The sequence below is a fragment of the Nyctibius grandis genome, chromosome 6 (assembly GCF_013368605.1).
Source record: "Nyctibius grandis isolate bNycGra1 chromosome 6, bNycGra1.pri, whole genome shotgun sequence".
Classification (NCBI taxonomy): Eukaryota; Metazoa; Chordata; class Aves; order Nyctibiiformes; family Nyctibiidae; genus Nyctibius; species Nyctibius grandis.
In genome coordinates, this window is record NC_090663.1 from 85,145,036 (window position 1) to 85,169,779 (window position 24,744).

Here is a 24,744-nt window from a genome sequence, read left to right on the forward strand (position 1 = left end):
CCTCATGCTTCCTTCACTTGCATGTGTTCAGTATTTCAGAAGGTTTTGCTGCTCAGAGGTATCAGAAGAATTAATTGGTCATCAAGATTCTGTCAGTTTCTAGTGTTCCAAGAATGTATATGTGTCCTTGGATGTTTTTTTTTCCCCACACATGAGTGGTTTCAGTATAAAATTTCCCCCTAGAAGGGACCTTCCCCTGTAACATCTGAAACTGCTTTAACAATTAGAAAACTAATTAATGAGAGGAAAGCAGAAGATTCAGTTCAGCAGTTCTTCTATAAAGTGGGAGTGAAGAATTAATAACATGGATATTAAAAAATGCCAGTTAAAACCAATGTGACTTTCATTTGCTGTGGTGCAGCCTGTGTACTGTGTCACCCTGCCTCCACGAGCTCTTGGAGGAAGGGTTTTGATTAAACTTTCACCCTTCATTAACTGGAGGAAATGTTTGTTGTGCAAGCATAAAATCAGTATCATTCTTTGTTGGTCCAGAACCTCCCCCTTCCAGGCAATTTATTGTTTCTGAAACTGTATTAAAACCTGGTTTTGTGTGTTGTGGCCTATTTTGATTGACAAGATTATATTCTTCAGGTGTTATTGTGTGATACTTAACCATATTTGCTATTACTGGTGTTGTAGCTAATTTGCATATTTTTAACCAGCCTGAAGGTTTTTAGGGCAGGTGAATGTTATCAGCAATTTTACAGTTCAAGTAAGTTTATCAGTCAATAACTTTTAGTAAATATGCTTCTGAAAGAGGTAAAAAAAATGCCAACTGCACCTTACCTTGTGTGCTTAAAGCTTCCATTTGTAAACCAGTATTAATCAGTTGATGGAGGATATCAGTCCTTCTAAATATTGCACATGGTTTTAAATCCATGGAGTTTACTTAGACCTTGGAAGTTCCTCACACACTGCAGCTGGCAGGGTTAAGTGAAGTGGGCTGGCTGAAATGGTGGATGAGGGAAATGGGGCAACTGAGCTATTGCATACAGTGGTACCAAAATAGAGATGTGTCAGAAGACTTCAGCCTGACCAGATTTGAATGACTTCAGCAATGACCTTAACAAATTATTGTCCTTTTTTCTTATATTCTTCCTCAAATTTGAGGTGTGGAAGTGCTACAGCATTTGAAGTAGCATTGAGGGGGTTTTGACACTTAAAAATGGATGTTTTCCCTAACCTTCTTGGAAAGCAATTGAACCTCTTTGGTGGGAAGAATCCAAATAAACTAAATTGAGGTGAAAATTCAGCCTGCAAGACTTCAGTCCAAGCACTTGGAGTTAAGGAAATGGGGGCATGTTTTAATAAAGGTGCCAGCCTTGCTGGGATACATCACTAAAGCAGCACGCAGTGGTTGCAGTGCTGGCGCATCTCTGTGGCAGGGTTAGGTGTGGCCAGTGACCAAGCCTCTTCCAAATGTTGTTCCACAGAAGTCTACCCTTCAGAGGAGTGTTTTGGAAGATGGGCTGCCCTTCCTAGAGTTCTGTGGCTCTGTGGTTTACAGCTACGAAGCCAACGACTGTTCCCTTCTCTCGGAAGATATCAGGTAATAGCTCTTAGTCTGTGTTTTTTTTCCTTTAAGTGCTTTTTCCTTTCTGTGATGGACTTGGCTCCTTGTCTCCTGGCTGATTGTGATTTCAGTGTGTCCAGAGGTCAGCAGTTCAGCCAGAGAAAACATCTGGTTGTGTTGACTGTCTTATGTGTGGCAAATGTGTCTTGCTGGTTGCAAGCACAAACTGAACCTATTTCTCATGGTGGCAAACTGTCCCTATGAGAGTGATCCCTGGTTAGTCTACAGTGACTGTTGGTTTCAAAATATCTTTTTCTGTTGTACTATGCAGTTGATAGTTTCCTATTTGGTCCTTTTATGGGAGCTGCCATTGCTGAACCTTGCAGTCCCTTTAAGCAGAAGCACTAAAGGCTCTAATACAGATTCTTTGCCTTTTGCAGTATGGATAATTCCATGAACTTCAGTGATGGGGAAGTATGAGCTATAAGAAATCAAGCATATGTGTTAAATCATAACTGGGGACTGTATGTTTGAAGAAAAGGTAGTAAATTCATGATGCAAATAGATTATTTTTCCCCCGTTTTTTGCATAGCACAGCTCATTACTGGGGAAAATTCTGTACAAAACTTTCAGTGCAGTGGGATAAATAAAGAGCAAGCTTTCAAGGGAATATCAACTATTCCATCACTTTTTTTGTATCTGGCTGTTTTCTGAGGCTTGCTATACCACTGGTTGCATGCAGTAAGATCTGCTAAGGTTTGGAGGGTTTCTTGCAGTTTTTGGGACCAGCAGGAATTTCACCTCCTTATGGTCTTGATATTAAAATGGTTTCTGTGTCCTGTACATATGAAAGGAAAGATGTGCTGGCTGTGATTTTTCTTAATTATTCTTTATGCAAGATGACCTCAGGCTGATATTTTAAATACTGGTAGAAGAACAGTTAACTGTGAAGAACATGCCTTTCTTTTCAGGCAGAGTTTATCAGATGGTGCTGCTGTTGGGTTTGATATTGAATGGCCACCATCGTACACCAAAGGAAAAATGGCCAAAATAGCTGTCATCCAGGTGTGTGTAACAGAGGAGAAGTGTTACTTGTTTCACATCTCTTCAATGTCAGGTACTGTACTTCCTCTCTTTTCACTAATTAAGGCATGAGTTATCCTGTTTCTTGTGATTAGGTTTGGACTTGAGCTATAGCTGATATTTCACACCATGTTGGATAGTAAAAATCCATCCTTCTCCCCTTTCCCACCTATAATAAAGGGATTTATTTTTTGAGTATTGCATATGCATTTCAAGGGGGTCTTACCCTGTGTGCTGGCATACAGTGTTTTAGGTTCTGAACAGGGCAAAACAATCTTACTTGAGGATTATTTTTTTTTCCCTGGGAAAAAATATTTTAATTCAGTTTTAAAAAATTTAATTCCCTGCTCATATAATAAGCTTTCTGTTTAGTGCCAAAATAAACAACGAACCTAAACTTAACAGGCTGTGTTTCTTTAATTTGGCTTCAATAACAAAAACCCTCAAAAATGATAGCTGTCATGCTGTTTCTTCCTAATACCTGCATCTTATGACATTGGTTTTCAGAAAGAATACTGGGTACCTGGTGTGATGCAGCTGTGGGGAGAGAAGGGAGTGTGCTCAACAGAGTCTGATTTCATTATGGATGTGAATAAAAGCTTCCAAATTGGGAAAATAGGAATGAGGGAAGGAGGCTGCAATTTTATAACCTTTGGTTTGAATGTTAGATTGAAACTATGCTTGTGAGATGTCTCTGATTTCCCTGGGGTGCGCATGCTGAGGTATAATAGCGATAATTTTCATGTTGGTGTTCAATCCTTTGTCATTTGTAGCAAATGGGGTGGAACATTTAATTGCTGGAGGCTATTCAATCTGGGAGGCAGAAAGGTACAACTGCAGAAAAGAAAGATTTGAGAAATGGAAGCTAAGGGAAGAAGAGTCATAAAGAACTGAAATGCTTTTAATTCTAAGAGTGAAAATGCTTGTGTGTTGACGCTGAGTACGGTTGCACGTGGGCTACTGTGTGTTACAGCAGAAGATGGTGTTTCCTCCTGAATAATTTTTTATAACTTGTATTTTTGCCAATGAGATGCACTTTGAACTGAGTGAGAATGTTAACCTTTTTGCAGGAACCACAGCCAATTTGTTCTTATTATGCAGAATACATTTCATCTACAGAAATGTAGGTGTTGGCAGAACTAGCCAGCTGGGTAAGACTTACCATTTTTTGTTGCAAAAAAAATAAAGCTTCCTTCTGCAGGAGGAAGAGAGTGGAGAGTTCTTGGACTGTGTATAGAGGACAATATTTACATATATTTATCAGGAAGATTCTTGATAATTGTCCATTTCTTATTTTTTCCTTACAGAAAATGTTTCTCAGGTTATAGCCTCTGTATAGTCTTGAACCTTGACCTTTTTAGCTCATACAGTTACTTTTTCTAGAAATGAGGTGGTGGAAATGGAGCACAAGTCCTCTACTGGGAAGTTCCTATCCTTGAAGATTTTAATGATAGTATTCTTAGGTGAAAATCCCTTGTTCACTAAGTCAGCTGTATATGTTGCAGGCTTTTATTCAGCTCGACTGTATTTATCTCCTCTACAGAGGATTTTCCATATTGTGTTATGGCTGAGGTGCTTTGGCAATGCTGTGCTTTGTCTGCACCTTACAGCACCAGACTACTACAGGTTTGTGGGTTTTTTTTAACAGTAATTTTCTAATGCTTTGAATTGCACCTGCAACTTCACAGTCCACAACACATCGTGGCTATAGTTGCAAAACTGTCTGTACAGTGTGTCAGTGGTAGCCATGAAAATGTGGAGATAGCTGCGTAAAAAATAAAATCAGTGATGCAAAGTGATAGGTGAAAGATATAAAGATGTATTACAGGAGTGAAAAGGTGAAATTTGAAATCAGAACCAAGCCAGATATTAAGTACTAAGCATTTGCACAATATGATGTGTTTGCAGGTACTAGAATTACACTTGAGACTAATTCAGGGTATCCAGCTGTGGGTTCCTGAAGGTATGTATGTAAGATGCTCTGAATTTTAGATGGAAACTAACAGAGGAGAAAAAGGCTGCTTTCCTTGAAGTATGAAGTGTCTGTGGCTGATTCCCTTTTGTAGAAAACCAGATATGAAAGCTGCATGCTTTTATTCAGTCCTGTAAACGTGAAGACACCCTTTGATCCAGGATTGCTGTGCCATCAGTTTGGGATAAATCAAAATAAATACTTAGCATCTGTGTACCTCCTTGAACATTTTTTTCTTGCTTACAAGACTGTCTTGTCTGGGCTTGGCAGAGGATCTGGTTGGTGAATTCTGTTTTTCAAATGCTGGACCAGCCCAGTGTTAGCACTGAGAATGCTTCCACAGAACCTATTTTCCTGGTGATTCCCCATGCTTATGGTTTAAACCATATCCAGGGAATGTGAAATGGCAAAAACTGGGAAGGAATAATGTGGAAAATAGTAAATAATATTGCATTTGGTTTCATGAGTGTCCAGTTCTGAAGATAAAAATATCTTTTCCAGTTAGAGGTTGCATTTTTATGTGATTTAAAGATCAGTAAGACAAATGAGATTGTTTAATTTCTTGACTTGATTTGTTTTCAGATGCAGAATTAATTTGCGTATTTCAAATATTTCATCCCTGCTTGTCTGCAGATGGTACATTACAACCAATTGGTGTTTCCAGTCATTCCGGAGTACAAACAGTCCCATTAACAGAGTGACTTTGGGGTATTTTCCTCTCAAAGCACAGGTTTCTGCGGATGGCCTTTGTGCTAGGATTTTGTAATTTCCTTTAGACTTTCTGGCATCTTCCAGTATTTAGTTTCTCATGTTTGGGCTTAATCTATTTTAGGTTTTCCCAAGGGACTCAAAAGACTGCTCGAAGATGAAACAATTAAAAAGGTTGGCGTAGGAATTGAGGGAGATCAATGGAAGCTGATGAGTGACTTTGAAATCAAACTGAAGAGCTTTGTGGAGCTGGCTGACGTTGCTAATGAGAAAGTAAAACTTAAAACCTTTTTGTGGTGGGAGGGAATCTTGTTACTGTGCTATACAAAAGGAGGTTTCCTTGTCTTCATAGGAGTTCGATTCTGATAGCAAATTTATTCTGTAGAATAAAGCAGAGATGTATTGTAAGTTTAAAAAAAGTTTAGAAAGAGCTCTGCAGACTGAGAGTTAAGTGCTGTCTTTCAGTGAGCCAGTTCTTGATGAACATTTGTCGCCTTTCAGGTCTGTTCATGTTCTGCATTTACAAGGTATGGCTTTAATTGAGCTGCAGATGGATTTTCTTCACTACTTAGTGATGGAAATTGCCAGATGGTGTCAAGTCGGGGTTCTACTGGCAATGCTGTACTTGTCCCAGCAACGCTGAACCTTTAAAATAAGACACAAGAAATGCTGCAGAGGCAGTGAAGGACTGAATGAAAGGAGGCAGCCCTCCTGCCATGGCTTGCTTGGTGCTCTGAGGAGGCATCCAGGTCCTCCTTGAAGTCCTCCATGTGGTGGTGTTTGCCACATGATCTGGAGCCATAGAAATATCTTTGTTTCTGTGACTCTGAAGCTGGTGTCACCTCTGCTCTCATGTGGGTGCGGTTTCCAGTGCCTGATGACCCATTGTTTAGGAGCAGTGTTGCATTTGGAGCACCCAGAGTTTCAGTTTAGTTGCATTTTGGTTAGTTATCTTTTGATGATCCCCTTAAGACGTCCTGTCTTCTTAGGGAAGAGAGCAGAAGGTTCATTACCTTCCAAATCTTCCTGCCACTGTTATTTCTAGCGTGTTTCTTAAAGCTTTTCTGTTGTTTTGTATATGCAAGGCTTTTCCTTACCTGTATTCACTCTCTCCATGCACTTCTCTTTCCATCTCTGGGGTTTTTTGTCTCGTAGGATAATAGCCACAATTGTAGTTTCCTGGTGGAGGGCAGATTTATGCCCATAAATAATACTACTTACACCTTTCTCTGTTCTGTGCTTTATGTACCCTGTGTAATTAAATCAGTGGGGGAGAGGGAGTGTGATGTATCATCAGCATTTGGGGCAGTGCTCTCCATGTGAGCCACCTTGAAGCTTTGGTTCCTAGTGAGTTGGAAGTTGTACAAAATAAACTGCTTTAATCAAGTGATAGAAAGGGGTTGTTTCTTCTCAGACTTGGAGTTTCCTCAGTTTACCCCTTCTGGCTTTTTTTATCCCAATATCCAACTTCAGCAGAATGTTATGAAGATGAGCAATGTGATCTCTGATAGCAGCTTTAAAGTCTTATGCTAAAGAGAAAGCAAACCAAAAATAAACTTGAAAGTGAAGCTTGAGAGAACAAAGAATAGGGTTATATATAATGGCACTAGGCAAGTGGGAGGGTTGGGGGAACCTAAAATGAGCAGTTGGTAGGTTTTTTGATACCAGATTTAAGGGGATGAGCTGATAATGCTGCGTTGCTGCTGTTAGGCTCAACAGTTCTGTGTGTTACACAAGCACTCACGAGTCCTGGATCGTTGGGGTCTGAAGGAAAGTTCCCCAAACTGGCTATGAAGACAATAGCATGTAGCAACTTTGACAAGTATGATTGCAAAAGCAATTGAAAACAGCAGTGTGGTGGGGTGACTTCTGGAGACTGCCCAGGAACTGCTTCCCAGCACACTGAATAGTGGTTAGTGTGGTCTGTAACTGTGCTCTTTAGCTTGTGCTTGGTTTCAGACTTGCTAAAGATGGGTGACAAAACGCTTTAAGGCAGACTTTAATATTCCTGTGTTTCTATTAAATAAATTCCTCATGTTTGATACGGAGTTTCTCTAGTTAGGAAGGCAAATAGAAAAATCCAGGAGGAGAGAGAGGTTGCTGTTTGTCTATGGCTTTTATTTTATCAACCTGCAGACTACATTGTACAGATATTTCCTATTTTTGATAGTGTGACAATACCACCCCACATTGTGTGGACTCATCTGGCCCTAATGCCATTTTTCCAGCTTGACTATGTAGGTATGTCCTCTAACAATGCAGTTTCGGGGCAGGGAAGTACAGCTTTCAAATGGCCCAACTACCTTTTAATATGATGAGAGCAGAACTAGGCCTGGAGAACAGTCACTGCTTTGAGAAATTAGTTGGTTCTGACTAACCCAGAGCTCTTTGCTTCTAATGAGGGATGAAGTACACTTTGGTGCTTCTAGGAATACATTTGCCAGGTCCAATTGCTTTCCCCTTTAAACAAGTCCTCTGTCTCTTTCTTTCCCCAGCTGAAGTGTAAGGAGATATGGAGTCTAAATGGTCTGGTAAAACACCTTTTTGGCAAGCAGCTTTTGAAGGATAAGGCTGTCCGCTGTAGTAACTGGGAAGAGTTTCCACTCAACGAGGAGCAAAAACTGTATGCAGCCACAGATGCCTATGTACGTACAAGATAAGATCACCATTCCACCTGTGTCAGTAAATTCCTTCTCTAATGTGCTGTTAGCTGCTGGGTTTAATGCCTTTCTGCTACAGAACACAATGGATGTAGGAAGACTGTGAGGTCCACTGTAGATATGGGATGCTTAAAGGTGGAAATGCCACCAAGTAGGTTGCTGTCCAATTCCTTGTCCATCTTGAGTTTTTAAACCTCAATGTTCATCCAGAGCTTCATAGTATCTTCTCTGCTGAATATGATACTGCTTGTACCTGACTTGGTAACCTGTCTTGTTGCTGAGATCCCTTGAAGAGGATATTGTGGTGAACATTTCATGTAGAAAATTGAATGTGATGAAGAAAGAAACCCCATTCCATAGCAGCCTTGAGCCTACCATGAGGTCCTTACCTCTTAATTTTGATGGTGTTGCAAGATTTGCCTTTTTATTGAAGTCTATTCATGAAGCAAAGGTCCTGGAAGTTCTGCTGTGCTCTGAACCTGGATGCTGCCTGCTTCCTGGGAGAAAACTCTTCTTTGTGGCAGCAAAATAAGATCCCCTCAGGCTTTTATTTCTGTGATATGAGGTTAAATAGAGGAAGGGAAATGGGACTATGGTCTGTGTTTTCTTTTCTGGCTCAGGAAACACTGCATATTTTCTAGTTTAGCTAAATGTTAAACTGTGGAGGGTTTAGCACCTGTTAAGACCCAAACCAGTAAGGAAAGGAGCTTTATTACTGGTGCCTGGTGCAGCTGCTGTAGCCAGCTTTTTCCAGGCAATGCCTCTTTCTTGCTATGCTCTGTTCACCTGGCCTGCCTTTGGGAGCCTCACAGGAGAACATGAGGGAGTAACTTGTTTCTTTCTCTTTCTTCTTTAAGATGCTTTGGTTAACATGTGTAGCCTAATTAGCACATTCCTGGCTTTAGGCTGTATTTGCTTGTTAGAACTTATTATTCATATCAAGGGAAATATTAAGCACACAGAATCTATCTTAGTAGCTTCATAGGTATTCCCTTGGAGCACTATATAAAATCTGAATGAGGTGGAGCAGATGGTGAGACCAGGAGCAGAGCACTTGGAGCTCTTTATTTGCAGGTAACTTTATGAAATAACCATGCTGGGATCTATGTAAGAGTGTCCACTACAGTGTGGACCCCAAGTCAGGACTTTGCCTTCTGTGAAGCATTCTGTAAAACATAACCTGGTTGTGATGAGCAGTGCAATAAGGCAGAGCATTGACTGTTGCATGGCATGGGCCAACAACTTGGCATTCCATGTTCACAGTGGGTTCATGCCATGGTTTGCTGAATTCTTGTGTTTTTTTGTTTAGTCTAAGATGATGTTTCTCTGCAGAGTACTGAGTAATAATTTTATTTCTGTTCTTTTGCAGGCTGGCTACATCATTTATCAAAAACTGAAAAATATGAGTAACAGTGACCAGAAATTCTTTTGTGTAAGAAGAGGTAAATTATACATTCAAGCATAAGGAATTTATTCAATGTACAATTGAATATTCTATTTCCCAACAGGTTTTTTCATAGTATCTTGGTGTCAGGATTGTCTGGCTTCTTGGTGATTAGAGATGTCTTCCAGAGAGAGCAGTCTGTAAAGGCTCTTGGATGACCTGGGTTACTACCCTGTGTAACTATTTTCCATAGTGCTGTAGGAGTGCAGTCTTGGCATGTTGTTTGTTTCTGCTGTATACAGACATGGTAAGAATTCCTGCTGTTCCAGATTGTTTATGGAGACACTTCAGTGAGTTAATTTCAATTCTGCTGATGCAGGGACAAAAATGTAGTTTAAGAAGAAATAAGAGCACAAAAAAATACATGTTATGAAATAATGCTTTTCTTGAGGCATATGAATAGGTCCCAAACTTTCTATAGCAGCTTAGCATTATCTGCTTAATTAGAAAAGTGATTCTAAAAATCTTAGTTTTTGTTCAGTTCTGAGCTTCATAAGGGAAGTTAGGTATTGCATGTAGCTTAGGGTTGAAAAAGAGGCGGGGGAAGTTTGTTTCCTTTTTGTACTGGCTGAATTTTACTTTTCTATCAAAACCAGAAGTGGCAGTACTGTCCCCTTAATATGAGCTGCAATTTTTTTGCTTTGGTTAGTCAGCATGTCTGTTAACAGCTCTTTCTGGAAGCTGGAGGGTATACTGGGCAAGGTTCACCTTGCAGTGGTCCTATCTGTATCCTTTTTCACTGAGCATGTGTAATGGGCCATGGGAAGAGATGCAATGCTGAACTACATTGGAGCTTGGCCTAATTCTGTGTACTTGATATTTAAGCACTGGAAAAGGCTGTCTTAGCTGTATATCTTGTGGAAATGCAGTTACTTGAATGGTACTTATTTGTGTATAGGTGTTGGACCTCAATTATTGTGAAATAACTCTGGTGCTTCTTACAGATGACATGTCAGAGGGTGTGAAGGAGCGCTTGACTTCACTAGCTGAAGGGATAACAGACCTGGCTTCTCGCATCCCTGACTCTTCTGGACAACTTGCAAATTTGCAGAGGTTAGGTTTTTGCCAGCCTGTCTCTACTTTACCTCTAAGATCAGTGTTTTGTTCTTAATCCCTGAGGTCCTATGCAGCAAAATACATGTGTTAACAGCCATCTCTGTTATCAATGTGTTCTTTTCCAAGAAAAGAAAGCACAGTACAAGTGATGGGAAAAATATTGTCTTTATGTGTAGGTACATAGGTTTTCACTGGTCTAATTGGGGGCAACACCACAAACTGTTTTTGGAAAGCCTTTATAGGTTTTCATCAGGTTAAAGAAATTTAATTTCCTTCTTACAGAAGTGGAATGCCAATTGCATATGAGCAATGAGCCTTTATATGTGAGATTTTGGACAAACTATCTGGAGAAACAGACTACTTTAGGATCCTCAGTTCTGCTTGTGGCTAAGATGTATGTAGTAACTGCCTTTATCACGTTAACTTTCTTGTTTTACCTTCTAGGGCTGCAGAAATAATAGCTGACATATCAGAGAATGTAAATGCCTTAAGAAGCATGCTGTTTGATTCAGGTTCCCCTTCTGTACTGAAGAGGAGCTGTGGCACAACTCCAACAAATCTTGAAACAGAGTCAGCAAATGTTGAAGCACAAAAAGTTGAAATGCCTGAATTTGCTGAACAACTTGAAGGTGACTTCAACATCTGCTCTGATGCTACGCTAGCTGGCCTCTGGGAGGGAGAGGGTAATGAAGAGGGAGGTGACGCTGTTATGGAAGATGGGGCTGCAGCAGCCAGCTCTAAGGACAAAGCAGACAGAGATGACTTCATGTCACTAGACATTACTGAGCAAGAACTTCAGATCTTGGAACGTCAGGCTGCAAAAGAACTGGTCAATGAAGCTGCGCCTGAGGTAATGAGAAAAGTCCTTGTTAATTATGGACACCTAGGGGAAGTGATCTCATCCTTAACTTCCCCCGAGACTTTAAAAAGTTCTATTTCTGAGGCAATATTAAGGTGGGCTGGAAGAGGGCACAGAGTCTGGAAAATATTTGTGGAGGTAGTCAAGTACTGAGCCACTCTTCAGTCATGTGGTTGGAAGGATTAGTACTGAATACAGAAGCTCTAGATAGTCTGATTAGTTTTCCTCTTTCAGTTGCTAATATGTTATCAAAGAATCTTTTGTGGTATGGGGACAAATCCTGCATGCAAGCATCGCCAACTTGATCATGAATAAAAAGCAAATCTTTTTAAGGGATCTGTAAATAGCAGTCTTTCTAGTGATTGCTGAATGTGGATTGATGCCTCTCTTTCTAGTGATTGCTGAATGTGGATTGATGCCTCTTAAATCAGATTATAATTCCCTTATGTTCCAAGTGTTTCACACATCTGGTGATGCTACTGTTTTTTGTCTCTTCCTACAGGGCCTTGTTATGTTTTAATATTTGCCTCAGATTTTTTTTTTAGCGGGCAGGCTTCAGATCTTAATGTTGAACTTAGTTATTTTTGGTAAGAAGTAAAAGCATACAGAGGAATGGTTTATAGTATGTGCAGAAGGTTGAAACGTTGTGGGTAAAATAGAAATAACTTTGCTGATATTTTTTTTCTTAGGAGGTGTGCTCCACAGACAACGAACAAAATATTTCTTCTGTCATTGAAAGTGATGAAGAACTGGAAATGGAGATGCTTAAAGTGAGTGCCTCAGGGGTTTGGTTTTTAATTTTTTTGTAATGATGATGTTCTTGGCTCACAGTGGAGTGTGTTGAGGGGATGTGAAGCAAAATGGTCTTGCTTACAGAAGATGAATGAATGTGTGGATACCTCAAGAATTCAGTTTATTAGTGTTAGACTTCAATATCGCTTGCATCCTACTGCATCTGTGCTATACCAGCTTGGACTTGATCTACCCTTGTACTGCATTTGTGTAGATAATCATTCATAAACTGATCTGCTCCAGGTGTCATGCATTCCAATCCTTCCCCAAGGGGCTGAGCTGACAGGGCAGTTTGTGTGCTGCAGGTGCTGCTAACCTGGACTGTAGGTCAAATTGCTTTGTAGCTGTGTTTTGCAGGCCCATCTTAGTGTTCTTACTGGTATAACTTATTACCTGAAATGAAGATTTGGATGTTGAGTCTTATTTTTCTTTACCCTGGCTTTTTTTCTTGATCCCCCAGAGTGCTGAACACTTCCACCAGAGCAGTCACAAGTGTTTGTGTGCTTGCACACATGTGAAGGTTAAGTGTGTTGCTTACAGCTAAGTAGGAAGCAAGAAACAAAGGTCTGGGGGGAAAAAAGTTGAATTTACTTCTAGGGAATGGCCAGGTCTCTTCTGGATGGTTCTCAGTGCTGCATGCTAATCTTGTATAAATGCAATTTTGAAGAAAAAAAAACAAAAACAAAACCAAAACAAACCATAAACCACAAACCAAAAAAACACCAAACACCCAACCATTAGTTTTATAAAATAACAGATTTTAATGTCTTGAAAATTTCAAAGACCTTTTTGCCAAGAAGAAACAAGAGCCATTGTAGTGGTACTCAGGAAATGGCTCTTGGAATTTGAATGCTACTGATAAAGCAGTTTGACCACGGTGCTTTGCTTTGTGCTATATGCAAATAGATCTGAGTTATGCCATAAGTAGATTAAAACTCGTTTCCCTGTATCATATTACCTCAGACATGCATTGTATCTATCCTTTCATGCTCCAAAATAACCTTTTCCTCTTGATTTTCCAGTCTTTAGAAGATGTAGATGATTCCAAAGGAGTTTTAACTGAAGGAGAGTCCAATAAAGCCAGGAAAACTCCTGACGCAGAATTGAATGTTGCACCGGATGGTGATGAAGATGAAGGCATTGAGGAAGAAGAGGAGGAATGTTTGGGTATGTTTCAAATTATAGCACATGATTAAATAAAAAAAAATCAGTGCCTATCAAATCAGATGTGGAAGCATAGCAACATTTTGTGCTTGGTTCCTTAAAGCAGAAAGTTAGAGCTCATCTAGATTTCAAAAGGAGGACTTGTCTGTGTGTCTAGATGAAAATTCAAAGATGTCATTTGCAAATCATGGTTGACTCCTGCCATGATCAGTAGAAGTTAGGTATGCTTATGGGAGTAAAACTGCTCTGGGGATGTGTAGGTCATGCAGAATTTAGGGGAACTATTCAGAACACAGCAAAGGAGATGGTACCTCCACTGCATGTGTTTATTCTGTTGTCCCACTACTGCTGCTTCGTGGTAGAGTTCTTAGGAAATTCTGGCTGAATGTTTATTATCAATTTCAACAGAGATCTTGAATGTTTCTTCAGTGTTCGCAGCAAGATCGGGATCCCCTTGTATGTCATTTCTGGACAATGACTTTGTTAGCAACTTGCATTGTCAGGTGTTGATTAGTGTAACTTCAGTAGAGTTTTTAAAGGCATGACTGGTAAAACATCTCTGGTACCTTCTCTGAACATGTTCCAAATAATGCAACTATGCATTACAATACCTATTGCTTTATGTCATTCATTAAGCCATATGTTCTCCTCCTCATGCAGGGTCTCTGAGGAGCCTGTTTGCTTTTTTAATCCTTTATTCTAGCCTGTAAATATCTTTGGAGTTTGTCTCTTTTCACTGAAGTTGCCCAAATCCTAGGCCCTGGGCATTGCTAACCACGAGCAGACTCTTGTTTGTCAAGACAGTGCTTCAACTTTTTAAAATTTAATTACAGTTGAGGTTTTTCTCCTCTCTCCCACTAAAGATCCATTGCTGCCAGTACCTAGTGAAAGCCACATCACATGTCTGAAGACATATTTTGGGCATTCTTCTTTTAAACTGTAAGTGTGTGTTCTATTAAAATGTACACTCTAGGGTTCATTTTCTTTCCCTTCTTTCAACTTGGATGATTTTTCTATTGCTATTTTAAAAACCACTAACAAAGTAGGACCTGTGTAAAATCCCTAGGAAAAGAAAAGCAGTCTTTGTCACAACAAGATGTCAAAATGAATTTTGTGGAGTGTTACCTACAAGTGTTACACTCTGCTCTCACAGTAGAGGATGAGTTTCTTGGCTCTTCTGATAGTGTCCCTCCAGTGATCAAAACTTTATTGTAGCAGGTCTAGTTCAGGTGTTTTAAACAGCGAGCAACAAACTGCATGGATGTCCTTCTTTGTAGGATAAACTTCCTTGATCTGGTTATCCTTTGTTATGTGGCTCTAAGGAGGGACAGGCTTCTGTCTATCTAGTGTGGCATAGTCTCCATGCAGTATGTGCTTGTGTACTCAAGCTTTGCTGTTCTTAAGTTCAATGGGAGTAGGATGAAATCTTCTTGGATGACTGATGGTGGAGTGCTTTCTATACAAGACACAGCCTAAGAGCAACACTTGTGGGGGGAAGCTGGTTTAGTCAAAAGTTTGTAAACTTTTGGAAACAGGTGAGGGGATCTTTGTAATTGACTGCAGTTATGTATGTTTGCAAGACCACAAAAAGATGTAAATTGTTTGGCAAAAATCAAGGTCCTGTTTAGTATCTCTTGAGTCAAAGATAACTATAGTTTTCAGTGTTTGTGGATCAGTTGTTTATGTATGTATGACATGGTTTGTTTTGGGATTTTCTGTGAATGACTGCATCAAGTGTTGCTTGCTTTAGTCCTGTTAGAGATCCCCACTGTAACACTGGTGGGACTACCTGCAGCAGTTGGAGTGTTTGGGTGGTTGCAGCATGCCAAGAAGACACTCTTAAGGCAGCTGGAAGGGTTTCTTTAACCTGAAATTCAAAGGAGTATGCAGTTTCACAAGACTTAAATGTTATGTGTGATGGCAAAAATAAAATATTCTACTTTGTTTCATTTAAAGGGTCCAGTGGAAAGTGATCAGTTCTGTTTTAGAAGACAGAAGAGATAATCTTGTTGTCATGGCAACTGGTAAGTTACCTTTACATCCTAAGGAGCAGCAAAAAAAATCTTTTCCTTCTTGGGGAGAGCAGGACTCCAACTTGGAGACTGTCCATGTGACTCATAGGAGCAGGGTGCCCTGACTGAGACTGTAAGTCTGAGCCAGCTATGCTGGCTACTTGTTTTTATGTCCTAGCATTTGTCACTGACCTTGGTGTAGAGAGGGGTATCGAATGGATGCTGACTGGATTTATCCTGCATCTTTGTTCCTCTACTAGCAGAACAAACATCACCTTTTTTAAGGGCTCATCAAGGTGTTAGAATTGTTTTCTATGCAGCTGTAACATACAGCAATATAAAGCATGTTTCACTTCTGCCTTTTTTCTCAAAGGCTATGGAAAAAGCTTGTGCTACCAGTTTCCTCCTGTTTACACTGGGTGTACAGGAATTGTCATCTCTCCTCTTATCTCCTTGATGGAGGACCAGGTGCTGCAGCTGACGTAAGTAATGCAGGAGTAACAAGCTGCTCTATTGCCTGTGGAAACCCACAGATTCTGCTTGGGGTGTTTCTTGGTGTTTAAGGTTGCAGCTTCATGTGGCAAGCTGTGTGTCAGCTATAAAGCATATGTTTCTCAAGGAACACATGCAAACTGTGTAAATAGTCAAAGGTCACTGGATTTGCCAATTAGGTGAACTGCAGGCTTAATTTGCAAAGGATCTGTGCTGGTGAGTGCATCCTGAAGGTGGATCTTTTTTTAAGGAACTCTGGATTCACAGGCCCTTTTTGTGCTGACCATACTGATGGAGGAGCTTCACAGGCTGTTTCAGCCTGTGAGAGTTATGTCAAAATTTGGTAGGGCTTCCTTTGGGTCCGAGAAGTAACATCTGAACAGCATAGAGCTGGAAGCTGTGTGCTGTTCAGATGAAAGTTATGGCACAGACCTTTGAGATGGACAGTGTAGTAGGCTGCTTCTTAAAAGGTCTGATGGGGGAACTAGTGGGTGACACTGAATTGCTCTTACATGAGCAGTTATAGGTGTCATCAAGATAAATCTGTTGATTTTAATACCTGGTAATGCTTTTTCTATGTGTACTTGCTTTGTTATAACAGCTATTCACTTCTGACGCTTTCTCATTTAAGCAGTGGGAATCATGCTGAGTTGTCTAGTTCGTTCCTGCCTTGTCCAACTTAGAAAGAACAGTTCTTTTGTGAAAGAGGGGATATAAAGATTTCTTTGAGGTGAAGAACATCAATTATGTGTGGTATTTTCTGCTGCACATCATGACTGTGAGCAGATGAATGACTGGACAGCTTAAGCTGGCTCTGCAGCCAGCTCCTAGACTGAGTATTAATCAGTAGGGTGTCTATATGTATTCAGCGTCTTTGGCTTTTATACTGCTTTCCTCAGTGGAAAGGGTTTATTCACTAACTTGTCAGTGGGTCATTTATTTTGAAGGCTGAGGAGACTGAATTTCTACAACCTAATGCAATTCGGTAATTTCTCTGTCAGTCTGGGTGAGCTTCTGCCAAGGACTGAAACATGAAGGAATGAGGGGAGGGGAGAAGCTATCGAAACAAAGAGCTGTAATAAAATGCGCTAAAACACCAAGTAAAGAGGACAGGGGTTGTGGGGGTCCTGAAAGAGGTCAGATATGAAGTGACTGAGCTGGTAAGCATAATTATTGAATCTGTCACTAAAAAGCAGCTGCCTGATTGAAAATTAGCAGATGCAGCACCAGTAGCTCAGAAAAGATTGAAAGATGAGGCAAAAAATTGTGAGCTTACATCCAAATGTGATGAACTGCATAAAATAATAGCTAAAGAAAATACACTTACGGTATTTACTACTTTTGGGTGTTTTATTAGTAAACTTACCTCTTGTGCAAGGAAGACAGTCTTTATTTCTCTGGTTTCTTATTACACTGACCAAGTGTGTGTGGTGTGGGGGACAGGGGAAGTAGAAGAGCATTTGAGTGGCAGGAATAGCCTCAAAAATCCTTGGAAGAAAGTAGTCTCTGATCTTGCAGCTTGAACTTCCTTTATGAAGTGCTGGCATAGGCTGAAAACTAGGGTGGAAAGTGTTGAGAGGAAATCTGTTCATGACTGTGCTTTTTATTTCTGCAGAATGTCAGGGATTCCAGCTTGCTTGCTTGGTTCAGCTCAGTCAAAAGCCATCAAAGATTGCATCAACGCGTAAGTCTTGGCTAAGCTTTCTGGGACTGCAGGTTCTGATGTAGGTGTGTGTGAGAGGTAGGATGTCTCCCTGATCTGTCCTCACTGGAACTCTTGATTCTGGCGCAGACCTGGAACCTGGCACAGTGATACTTGCTTGCGTTCACCCTGGCTGAGCGTGTGGGAGGCTATAGCCACCCTCTTGTGCCCTAGGACTGGGGAGATGGGGCTTGGTGACTCAGCTTTATGTTGTGATTTATACATGATTTTACACTGGTCTTAGACCTGTATTTGTCACCAAGTCATCACAGCAGTCCCTTGCTCTAAAGGCTAGTAAACCTTTCTGCTGTTTTTCCTTTTCCTGTAACATTGTGTACTGCCTTGCTTTCCTACTGTTCTGGAATGCTTTCTGCAGTCTCCACTTCCTTCCTCTTGCCCCCTACCCAGAAGTCTGTACTTGTTCTCATTTGTATCTTCTAGACAATCATGGTTTTGTTGAGTTGTCTGTGGTTTTTCCTTCTGTGACGGTGTATTTTCTTGATGTTTCAGGGGTCAGTACAGAGTCATATATATGACTCCAGAGTTTTGTTCGGGGAACTTAAAGTTACTTCAGGATCTTGACCAAACTATTGGTAAGTTGGGGATAAGGTTGTGGATGAGTTGGCAGGCAGCTTAAATTCATAATTATGTTTAAACTTTTTTAATGCTTGAACATTTTTCAATCAGTTGCTTACTGCTAGTGAGCTCAGAGGCTAGTGTAGTGACTGCCAGTAAATGGTGTCAGAAGATCCTGTCATGGATGAAAAAAAGATCATATGTGAGTAGTGTCCAGCATGGTCTTGGCATGGGAATGTTAGACAAGTTACTTGGGAACAGAGGTGCTAAAACACTGGTCTTCAAATCACAGGAAGTGAAACGTATATCACTAAATATTTTAGCCTTTTAAGTGTTCTAATCTCTCTGATCTTTCTCAGAATGTAGCAATGAAATAGTGTTTTGAAACATCTGAATTTCTGGAGTCCTAAGAAACTGTATGTTTGGCCTCCCTGGCATTAGGGCACTCTGAACATGCAGATTAGGATGGGGTATCTGTACTCAAGGGGTTTTTATGGTTCAGAAAATTTAAGGTTATTTTCCAGGGGCATTTTTAACCCCTTTCCTCTCGTATTTTTCTGGACTTCCACTTACCTCTTCAGTGCAGACTTGACACTCAGGCGTTGTTTTACAATCCAGAAAATAAAACTAATGACATATGTAATCAGCATTTGTGACTATTATTAAAAAGCTTAGGAAGCAGGGGGTGGGGAAAAGGTCCTGTCAGAGGTAGCTCAAGATTTTGACCCATTTTGAAGGATGTTGGAGAGGTGGAGCTTGGAGAAGGAAGCAGGTATGGTGGTAGGGGGGGTCTGTAGAAGCTCTTAGGCCTTTTTGCAAAAGAGGTCATTATAAAAATGGGTTTGGGGAGTTGGTGCAGCAGAAGACATTCTAGAAACAAACATTTAAGCAGACTGATGGTGCCTTCTCAGGAATACTTGAAATTGAGCAGAATGGGGTATTTGTATTTTGTCACTTCCCGTGTTTGGTTTGTCTTGTTAATGTGTCTGTGCTGTGGTTTTGTGCCCACCAGGTATTACACTCATAGCTGTTGATGAAGCTCATTGCATTTCTGAGTGGGGCCATGACTTCAGAAATTCCTTTAGAAGTTTAGGCTCTTTAAAGAAGGCTCTACCATCGGTGAGGTTTTGATATGTTTGATTTCCAATGTAAGAGAATGATACTATCTCAATTTATATGCTAGTTTAAAATATCAGTCTTCTGGTGTTGCTCTTCAGAAGTACTTGCGAGAAGTACTTTGGAGTTTATGCAGTCCCTGTCAGTGATGGAGCTTTGTGGGTTTTTTCCCAAGTGCTTAAATGAAGGATATTCTGAACTTGGACTACCAGAAACTTCAGAAAATGGAACTATTTTGTGGGATCCTTATGCTGTAGAAGATGATGTCCCTAAGCTTCTGGTTTAATATTGAGGGATTTTTTTTGTTTAAACTGGCTGGCTGAGTGGCTTGTAAGAGCAAGCAACTGTGACTTCTAGACACTCCTCAAGCACTTATCAAATAAGCTCAAAAATTTAGACCTGAACTTTACATGCTGCTCTTGGAAGTTTCATCCTGTGTTCCCTAAATTTAGCCAACCACATCAGAAAGTTATTGGAGATGTGTTGAAGATGTAACTAAAGAAAGCACACTGAATAAAACCCTATGTTTCAACAGTGTTCTGTCCCTGTCCACTCTCCTGAACAGTGTAGACCAAAGCTCTAGGAAGCTAAATATTAACTGTATTTTTCAGATAGCTGAGCTGATCCAGTGATCATAAACAGATTCTGTTTACATGCTATTTCAGTTCTGACTCATTATTTTTTTGCTTAAAAAAAAAATCAGCGAGAGCTCTCTTGACTTTTCCTTCTACTTCTCATTGCAGATTCCCATTGTTGCTTTAACTGCAACTGCAAGTCCGTCGATTAGAGAAGACATCCTGAATTGTCTGAACCTGAATAGTCCCCAGGTCACATGTACGAGTTTTGACAGACCTAACCTGTACTTGGAAGTTGGACGACAAAGTGGAAACATCCTTAGGGATTTGAAGCAGTTCCTTACTAGGAAAGGAAGGTAAGGATTTAAGGCTGTATTTGTTGATCCCTCAGATATATTTTGGTGTTCTGGAGCTTTGGTTGTGTGTACTAAGAATTGGTAGCAGTCTTAAAGTGATTTGGTGAGGAGGAACCTGGGCTTTCTCCATAGCTTGGCTTTGATATCATGCTAGTCACTTGTTGTGTCGTGTCCTGTGTTGTTGTGCTCACCTCCCTTCCCTAATTTATAAGAAGGCTTTTAAGGCAAGGAGTGATGGACTCTGGCTGTTTACATGTTGCTAACTTAAGGATCTTCAGGATCATTTGATCCTCAGAGGACCTGCTGACACTCTAGCAATTTGAATGATTATGATGGATTGGCTGGTGGGTGACTTTCCAAACAGTATTGTACAAAATGCATGTGAGTCCATTATAAATCTGTGGTAAGATTATTTTTTTAATAAAGCTCATCTAAGCTGAAGAATTGCAGTCCTTTTCTGTTAGCAGACCCAGTGGTGTACCCATTCTGACCCTGTTCCTCTCCTTGTCACAAGCTACAATGTGTGCCTCTACTGCAATATAAATGAATTTCTCATTGCTCATTTGTACCTCATTATGTAAATGTAGACCTCTTAAAAGTCAGAGCTGTAAAAGCATATTTCCTGATGACTTTAAGGAAACTGGGAGGCCTTATCCTGCAGCTTCTACGGAGACCATAGTCTTCTGTGTTTTGCAAATTCACTTCAGAGCACCAAATAACTTTCAATTCCATTTTTCCAAAGGACAGAAAGCTTGTGTATGAGTGGACCAGTTAAAATCTGTTTCAGTTTCTAAATCCCCAAGTAGGTGAACTGCTGGAAAAGCTACATTGCTTTTTCAACTAGATTCAGTTGGACTTTTGGCAGAAAGTTGGCTTCTTCTGTGTCTTTACATGTTGCTATTACTTGTAGCAGTTCTGCATACGAGTTTGAAGGCCCCACTATCATCTACTGCCCTTCAAGAAAGGCCACCGAGCAGGTGGTGTCTGAATTGAATAAACTCAGTGTGGCCTGTGGTGCATACCATGCTGGTATGGGAATCAAACAAAGGAGGGAGACCCATCACCAGTTCATGAGGGATGAAATTCAGGTATGTAGGAAACTAAGTCCACTTGGTCCTACGTATGATTGCAGAGTTTCTGGTAGAGGAAAGAATTTGGGAATATCAGCATGTGTTTCCCATTTACTGTCTCTGGTTCTGGGCAAAGAAATTGCTGGTCTATGCTGACAGCAATAGAATTCTGGCTTATGTTTCAAATTCCTTTAGCAAGTATCTTGAAAATGCATCGGATCTGAGGAAAATGGTGGTGGCTGGAACAATGTCATCACAGATTCTGTGAGCTGCTTTCTTCCTCCTGCAGCTGAGCAGGCAAAGAGTTATCCTGGGACTTCTTGTGTTCCTCTTCACGATAGGTTTTGTGCCTTCTGAGAACAAGTGCTTGAAAACACTCTAGCATTTGCCACAGCACTTCATCACTCTCATGTTTATAATCCTGTGCTCATGCTCTGACCAAAATCAGACTTAATGGTACTGTGGAAGTCAAGTGTGAGTTTGAAGCAATTGTAATTTAGGCTGGATTTTGAGTCCGTAGCAAAAAGCTGTCACCAAGTGTGTGAACATTAATCCAGGCATATTCTTGATGCTCACTTTAAAACACTCAACATGTGGCTCCTGTTTTGCAGTGTGTTGTGGCTACAGTGGCATTTGGAATGGGCATCAATAAAGCAGATATCCGGATGGTTATTCATTACGGTGCCCCTAAGGAGATGGAATCCTATTATCAAGAAATTGGGAGAGCTGGTCGTGATGGGCTTCCTGCTTCTTGTCACGTCTTGTGGACTATGACAGACTTGGCTTTTAACAGGTAAATGACTGGAGACTACCGCTTTGACACCAATGGTCAAAATATACCAAAAGAAAAGAGGAGCAGGGTGGGTTTGGTTGGAAATGTGATGAATTTGTCAGAATGGCTCCAGATCCTTTCCTTTTTCAATATCCTTTGCCCCTGGTTCCCTGCTCTGTGCCTTCTGACATGGATCTCTGAAGCTCAGTATCTTGTGGGGTTGGAAGAAGCTCTCTCCTTCGGTCCTGTTTAGAATAATTGTCATATGCAGAATGATATGAATGAGGTGCTCTTCTGAGTATGCCCCGTGCTGTAAGGATCAAGGTTGTGGAGAAACAGGCAGGCAGTTTGGGTCTGGTTTTAGCAGGATGTATTCTGATGAATTTGACCGAGACAGTTGTCTGGCATATTTCGTTTTTAGTGTGGGACAGGGCAATAGTGGTCAGTATTTAAGGCTCTTCATTTTTTCTTTTTGACTGACAGGCATCTTCTAAGTGAGATACGCAATGAAAACTTCCGGTTGTACAAGCTGAAGATGTTGAGAAAAATAGAGAAGTACCTTGTGTCAAACAGCTGCAGGAGGAAGTGAGTAGTAAAATCTATTTAATGCTTTATGTCATTTCAGTCAGCTTTGATAAGAGCCATTGCCACTCAGTCACAACTGGAGGGTGTAACCAGAGGGCATCTGATACTCACAATGTGTTCTGCAAAAGTGTTTTTTATTAAAAAGCAGTATAAAAAATATGGCCTTCAGCATATTTATACATCAAGTGTTTCCTTATTTACTTTTCAAAAAAAACCCAGCCTTTTTCTTCAGAGGAATCAAGGCCAAGTAGTTGGCTCCCCAGTGAATTAATTAATGGTGCTGGTTTCAACTCTGTTTTCTGCATTACATTTAATGTGTAAATTCTTGGTCTTTCATTTAATTTTCTACATTCCCTTGGGTAGAATAATCCTGTCTCATTTTGAAGACAAACAACTCCGAAAGGTTTCCTCTGGCATCATGGGCACAGAAGAATGCTGTGATAATTGCAGGTCCAGGTAAGATTTCTTCCCTGAAGACTTATGCAAGAGGTGATGTTCTCTCAGGCTGACTTAGAAGGCAGAGTATCTGCGAGTTGACTTCTTATGCATCTGATCTTGCAGATGTTCAGCTTGAAGTTTGTCTTTGAACAACTGTCTCTAACCTTCTAAATAGTTGAGCAAGCCATGAGGCATCTTTTAAGCTCCAAGTTGGGCTGTGGGAAAGCCTGTAAAAGTATGGTCACAGTTCCTAAAAGGGTTTAGAGCAACACTTTGAGACTCTGAAATACACTTTTGTTCCTCAGGTTAAGTCCTGTTAGGTAATTAATCCCAAAAGAAAATACAAGTGGAGTGCAATACCATGTGTCTAAGGTTAATTGCTGGAGTGTTAAGGGACTTGTTCTCCTGTTACAGTGTGTGCTGCCATGTTCTTTCTAGCATTGCTGATAATCTCAGGTGTGCTGAAGGGAAGCTGGGGGTTGGTAGTCACACAGGTATGGGCAGAAACACTTTCCTCAGCTTCTCCTGTGTGCACATACATGCTTGCCCTGAAGTGATAATAAAGGATTCCTTGTTCTTGCTGGTAGCCTGACACTACCTGATCAGAGACAAGATGTTATGCTGTGTTGCTTTCTGTAAAAATGTTACCAATTCAGCTACATTTTCTCTCTGCTCAAGGATTAAGAAATCTTTGCCTGGCCTCTACTAAAAGTAACCAAGAAGAGAATTTGAAATATCATAATTTCAATCTTAGCAGTCACATTGATGTGCCAGTGAAGAGCCACAGAGTAAATCTGTGGTGCAGAACTAAAATCACTTAAAATAGATCATTGTCCTTTTCTCCTCCTTAGAAGCCAATAACTTTTTGATGGGTTTTTCCAGTCAGTAATAAATGCATTAACAAACCCTAGAAAATCTTTAATGGGATCTTTTTTCCCCCTTTTTTTTAAGAAGACAAAACTCTTTGCTCTTAGGTCCAATTAAAGAAATGTCTTGTATATCTAGAACAGTCCCAATATTCAAATACTAAATTCAGAAGATTGCTGAGACAATGTTGTTCCATCACATCAAGTACCATCATTGTTGGGCTGGGCAGCTGTCTTAACCACAAGGGATTTTGCCTTTTTCTTTGTCTCATGTTTTCAGTCCCAGTTCTTTGTGCTTAAACATGTTCAATTGTTTATATTAATGTAACTTGAAGTGTGTTTTATTTAGTTATCACTTGATAGACAGTATTTGAAAGAAGGGGAGGGGACTTGATTTGCATGGGTGGTGAACTTGGTTTTCTTTGTGCGTTTCAGAGCCTCTTGTTTTGCTGTCTCCAGTGACTCAGAAGGTGGTTTACAGGACTTTGGGAAGCAAGCGTATCAGCTGCTGTCTGCAGTGAGTGCCCTGGAAGAGAAGTTTGGAACTAGAGTTCCCATTCTGTTTCTCCGAGGGTCTGTAAGTGAGAGTAAAAATCCTTGTATGCATTCTGAGTGGGGGGACTGTTAGTGTCTCTATTGATATACCAAACAATACATGGGTATACATACATGTAAATGTATGTACACGCACACACACATAGATATTTAGTACCTCTTTCTCAGAGAGCTGGATATCTGTAGAGAGAGGTAGTCTAGACTTTCTGAAGCTGCTCAGCAGCACTTCCCACGCAGCAAACTAGATGGTTGTCTTTAAAGGCAACAGCCATAAAAATAACAGACCTCCTAAGCACATTGTACTTAATTTCATGCCCATACAGCAGAAGAACAGATTCTACCTCCAAGCTCTTGCCATCTTACCTCTGTTCTTCTTAA

The 24,744-nt window shown here is 40.4% G+C and overlaps 1 protein-coding gene across 4 annotated transcripts in view; it reads left to right on the forward strand.

Annotated features, from left to right (window-relative positions):
• The window catches only part of WRN (WRN RecQ like helicase), a 39,505-nt gene that overhangs the window by 538 nt on the left and 14,223 nt on the right, over positions 1–24,744 (forward strand). For 2 of the 4 annotated variants that reach the window (XM_068403777.1, XM_068403779.1), the window contains exons 2-22: positions 1,434–1,549; positions 2,485–2,630; positions 5,401–5,549; positions 7,772–7,921; positions 9,306–9,378; positions 10,325–10,433; positions 10,881–11,286; positions 11,985–12,065; positions 13,110–13,254; positions 14,115–14,190; positions 15,208–15,275; positions 15,637–15,745; positions 17,371–17,439; positions 17,968–18,050; positions 19,046–19,152; positions 19,893–20,080; positions 20,991–21,168; positions 21,762–21,943; positions 22,406–22,507; positions 22,871–22,963; positions 24,247–24,388. In XM_068403777.1, the coding sequence (XP_068259878.1) occupies positions 1,434–1,549; positions 2,485–2,630; positions 5,401–5,549; positions 7,772–7,921; positions 9,306–9,378; positions 10,325–10,433; positions 10,881–11,286; positions 11,985–12,065; positions 13,110–13,254; positions 14,115–14,190; positions 15,208–15,275; positions 15,637–15,745; positions 17,371–17,439; positions 17,968–18,050; positions 19,046–19,152; positions 19,893–20,080; positions 20,991–21,168; positions 21,762–21,943; positions 22,406–22,507; positions 22,871–22,963; positions 24,247–24,388 (2,772 nt within the window). Of the gene's footprint in view, positions 1–1,433; positions 1,550–2,484; positions 2,631–5,400; positions 5,550–7,771; positions 7,922–9,305; positions 9,379–10,324; positions 10,434–10,880; positions 11,287–11,984; positions 12,066–13,109; positions 13,255–14,114; positions 14,191–15,207; positions 15,276–15,636; positions 15,746–17,370; positions 17,440–17,967; positions 18,051–19,045; positions 19,153–19,892; positions 20,081–20,990; positions 21,169–21,761; positions 21,944–22,405; positions 22,508–22,870; positions 22,964–24,246; positions 24,389–24,744 lie in introns of those variants that run through there. The other 2 variants (XM_068403778.1, XM_068403780.1) reach the window with 2 other exon arrangements.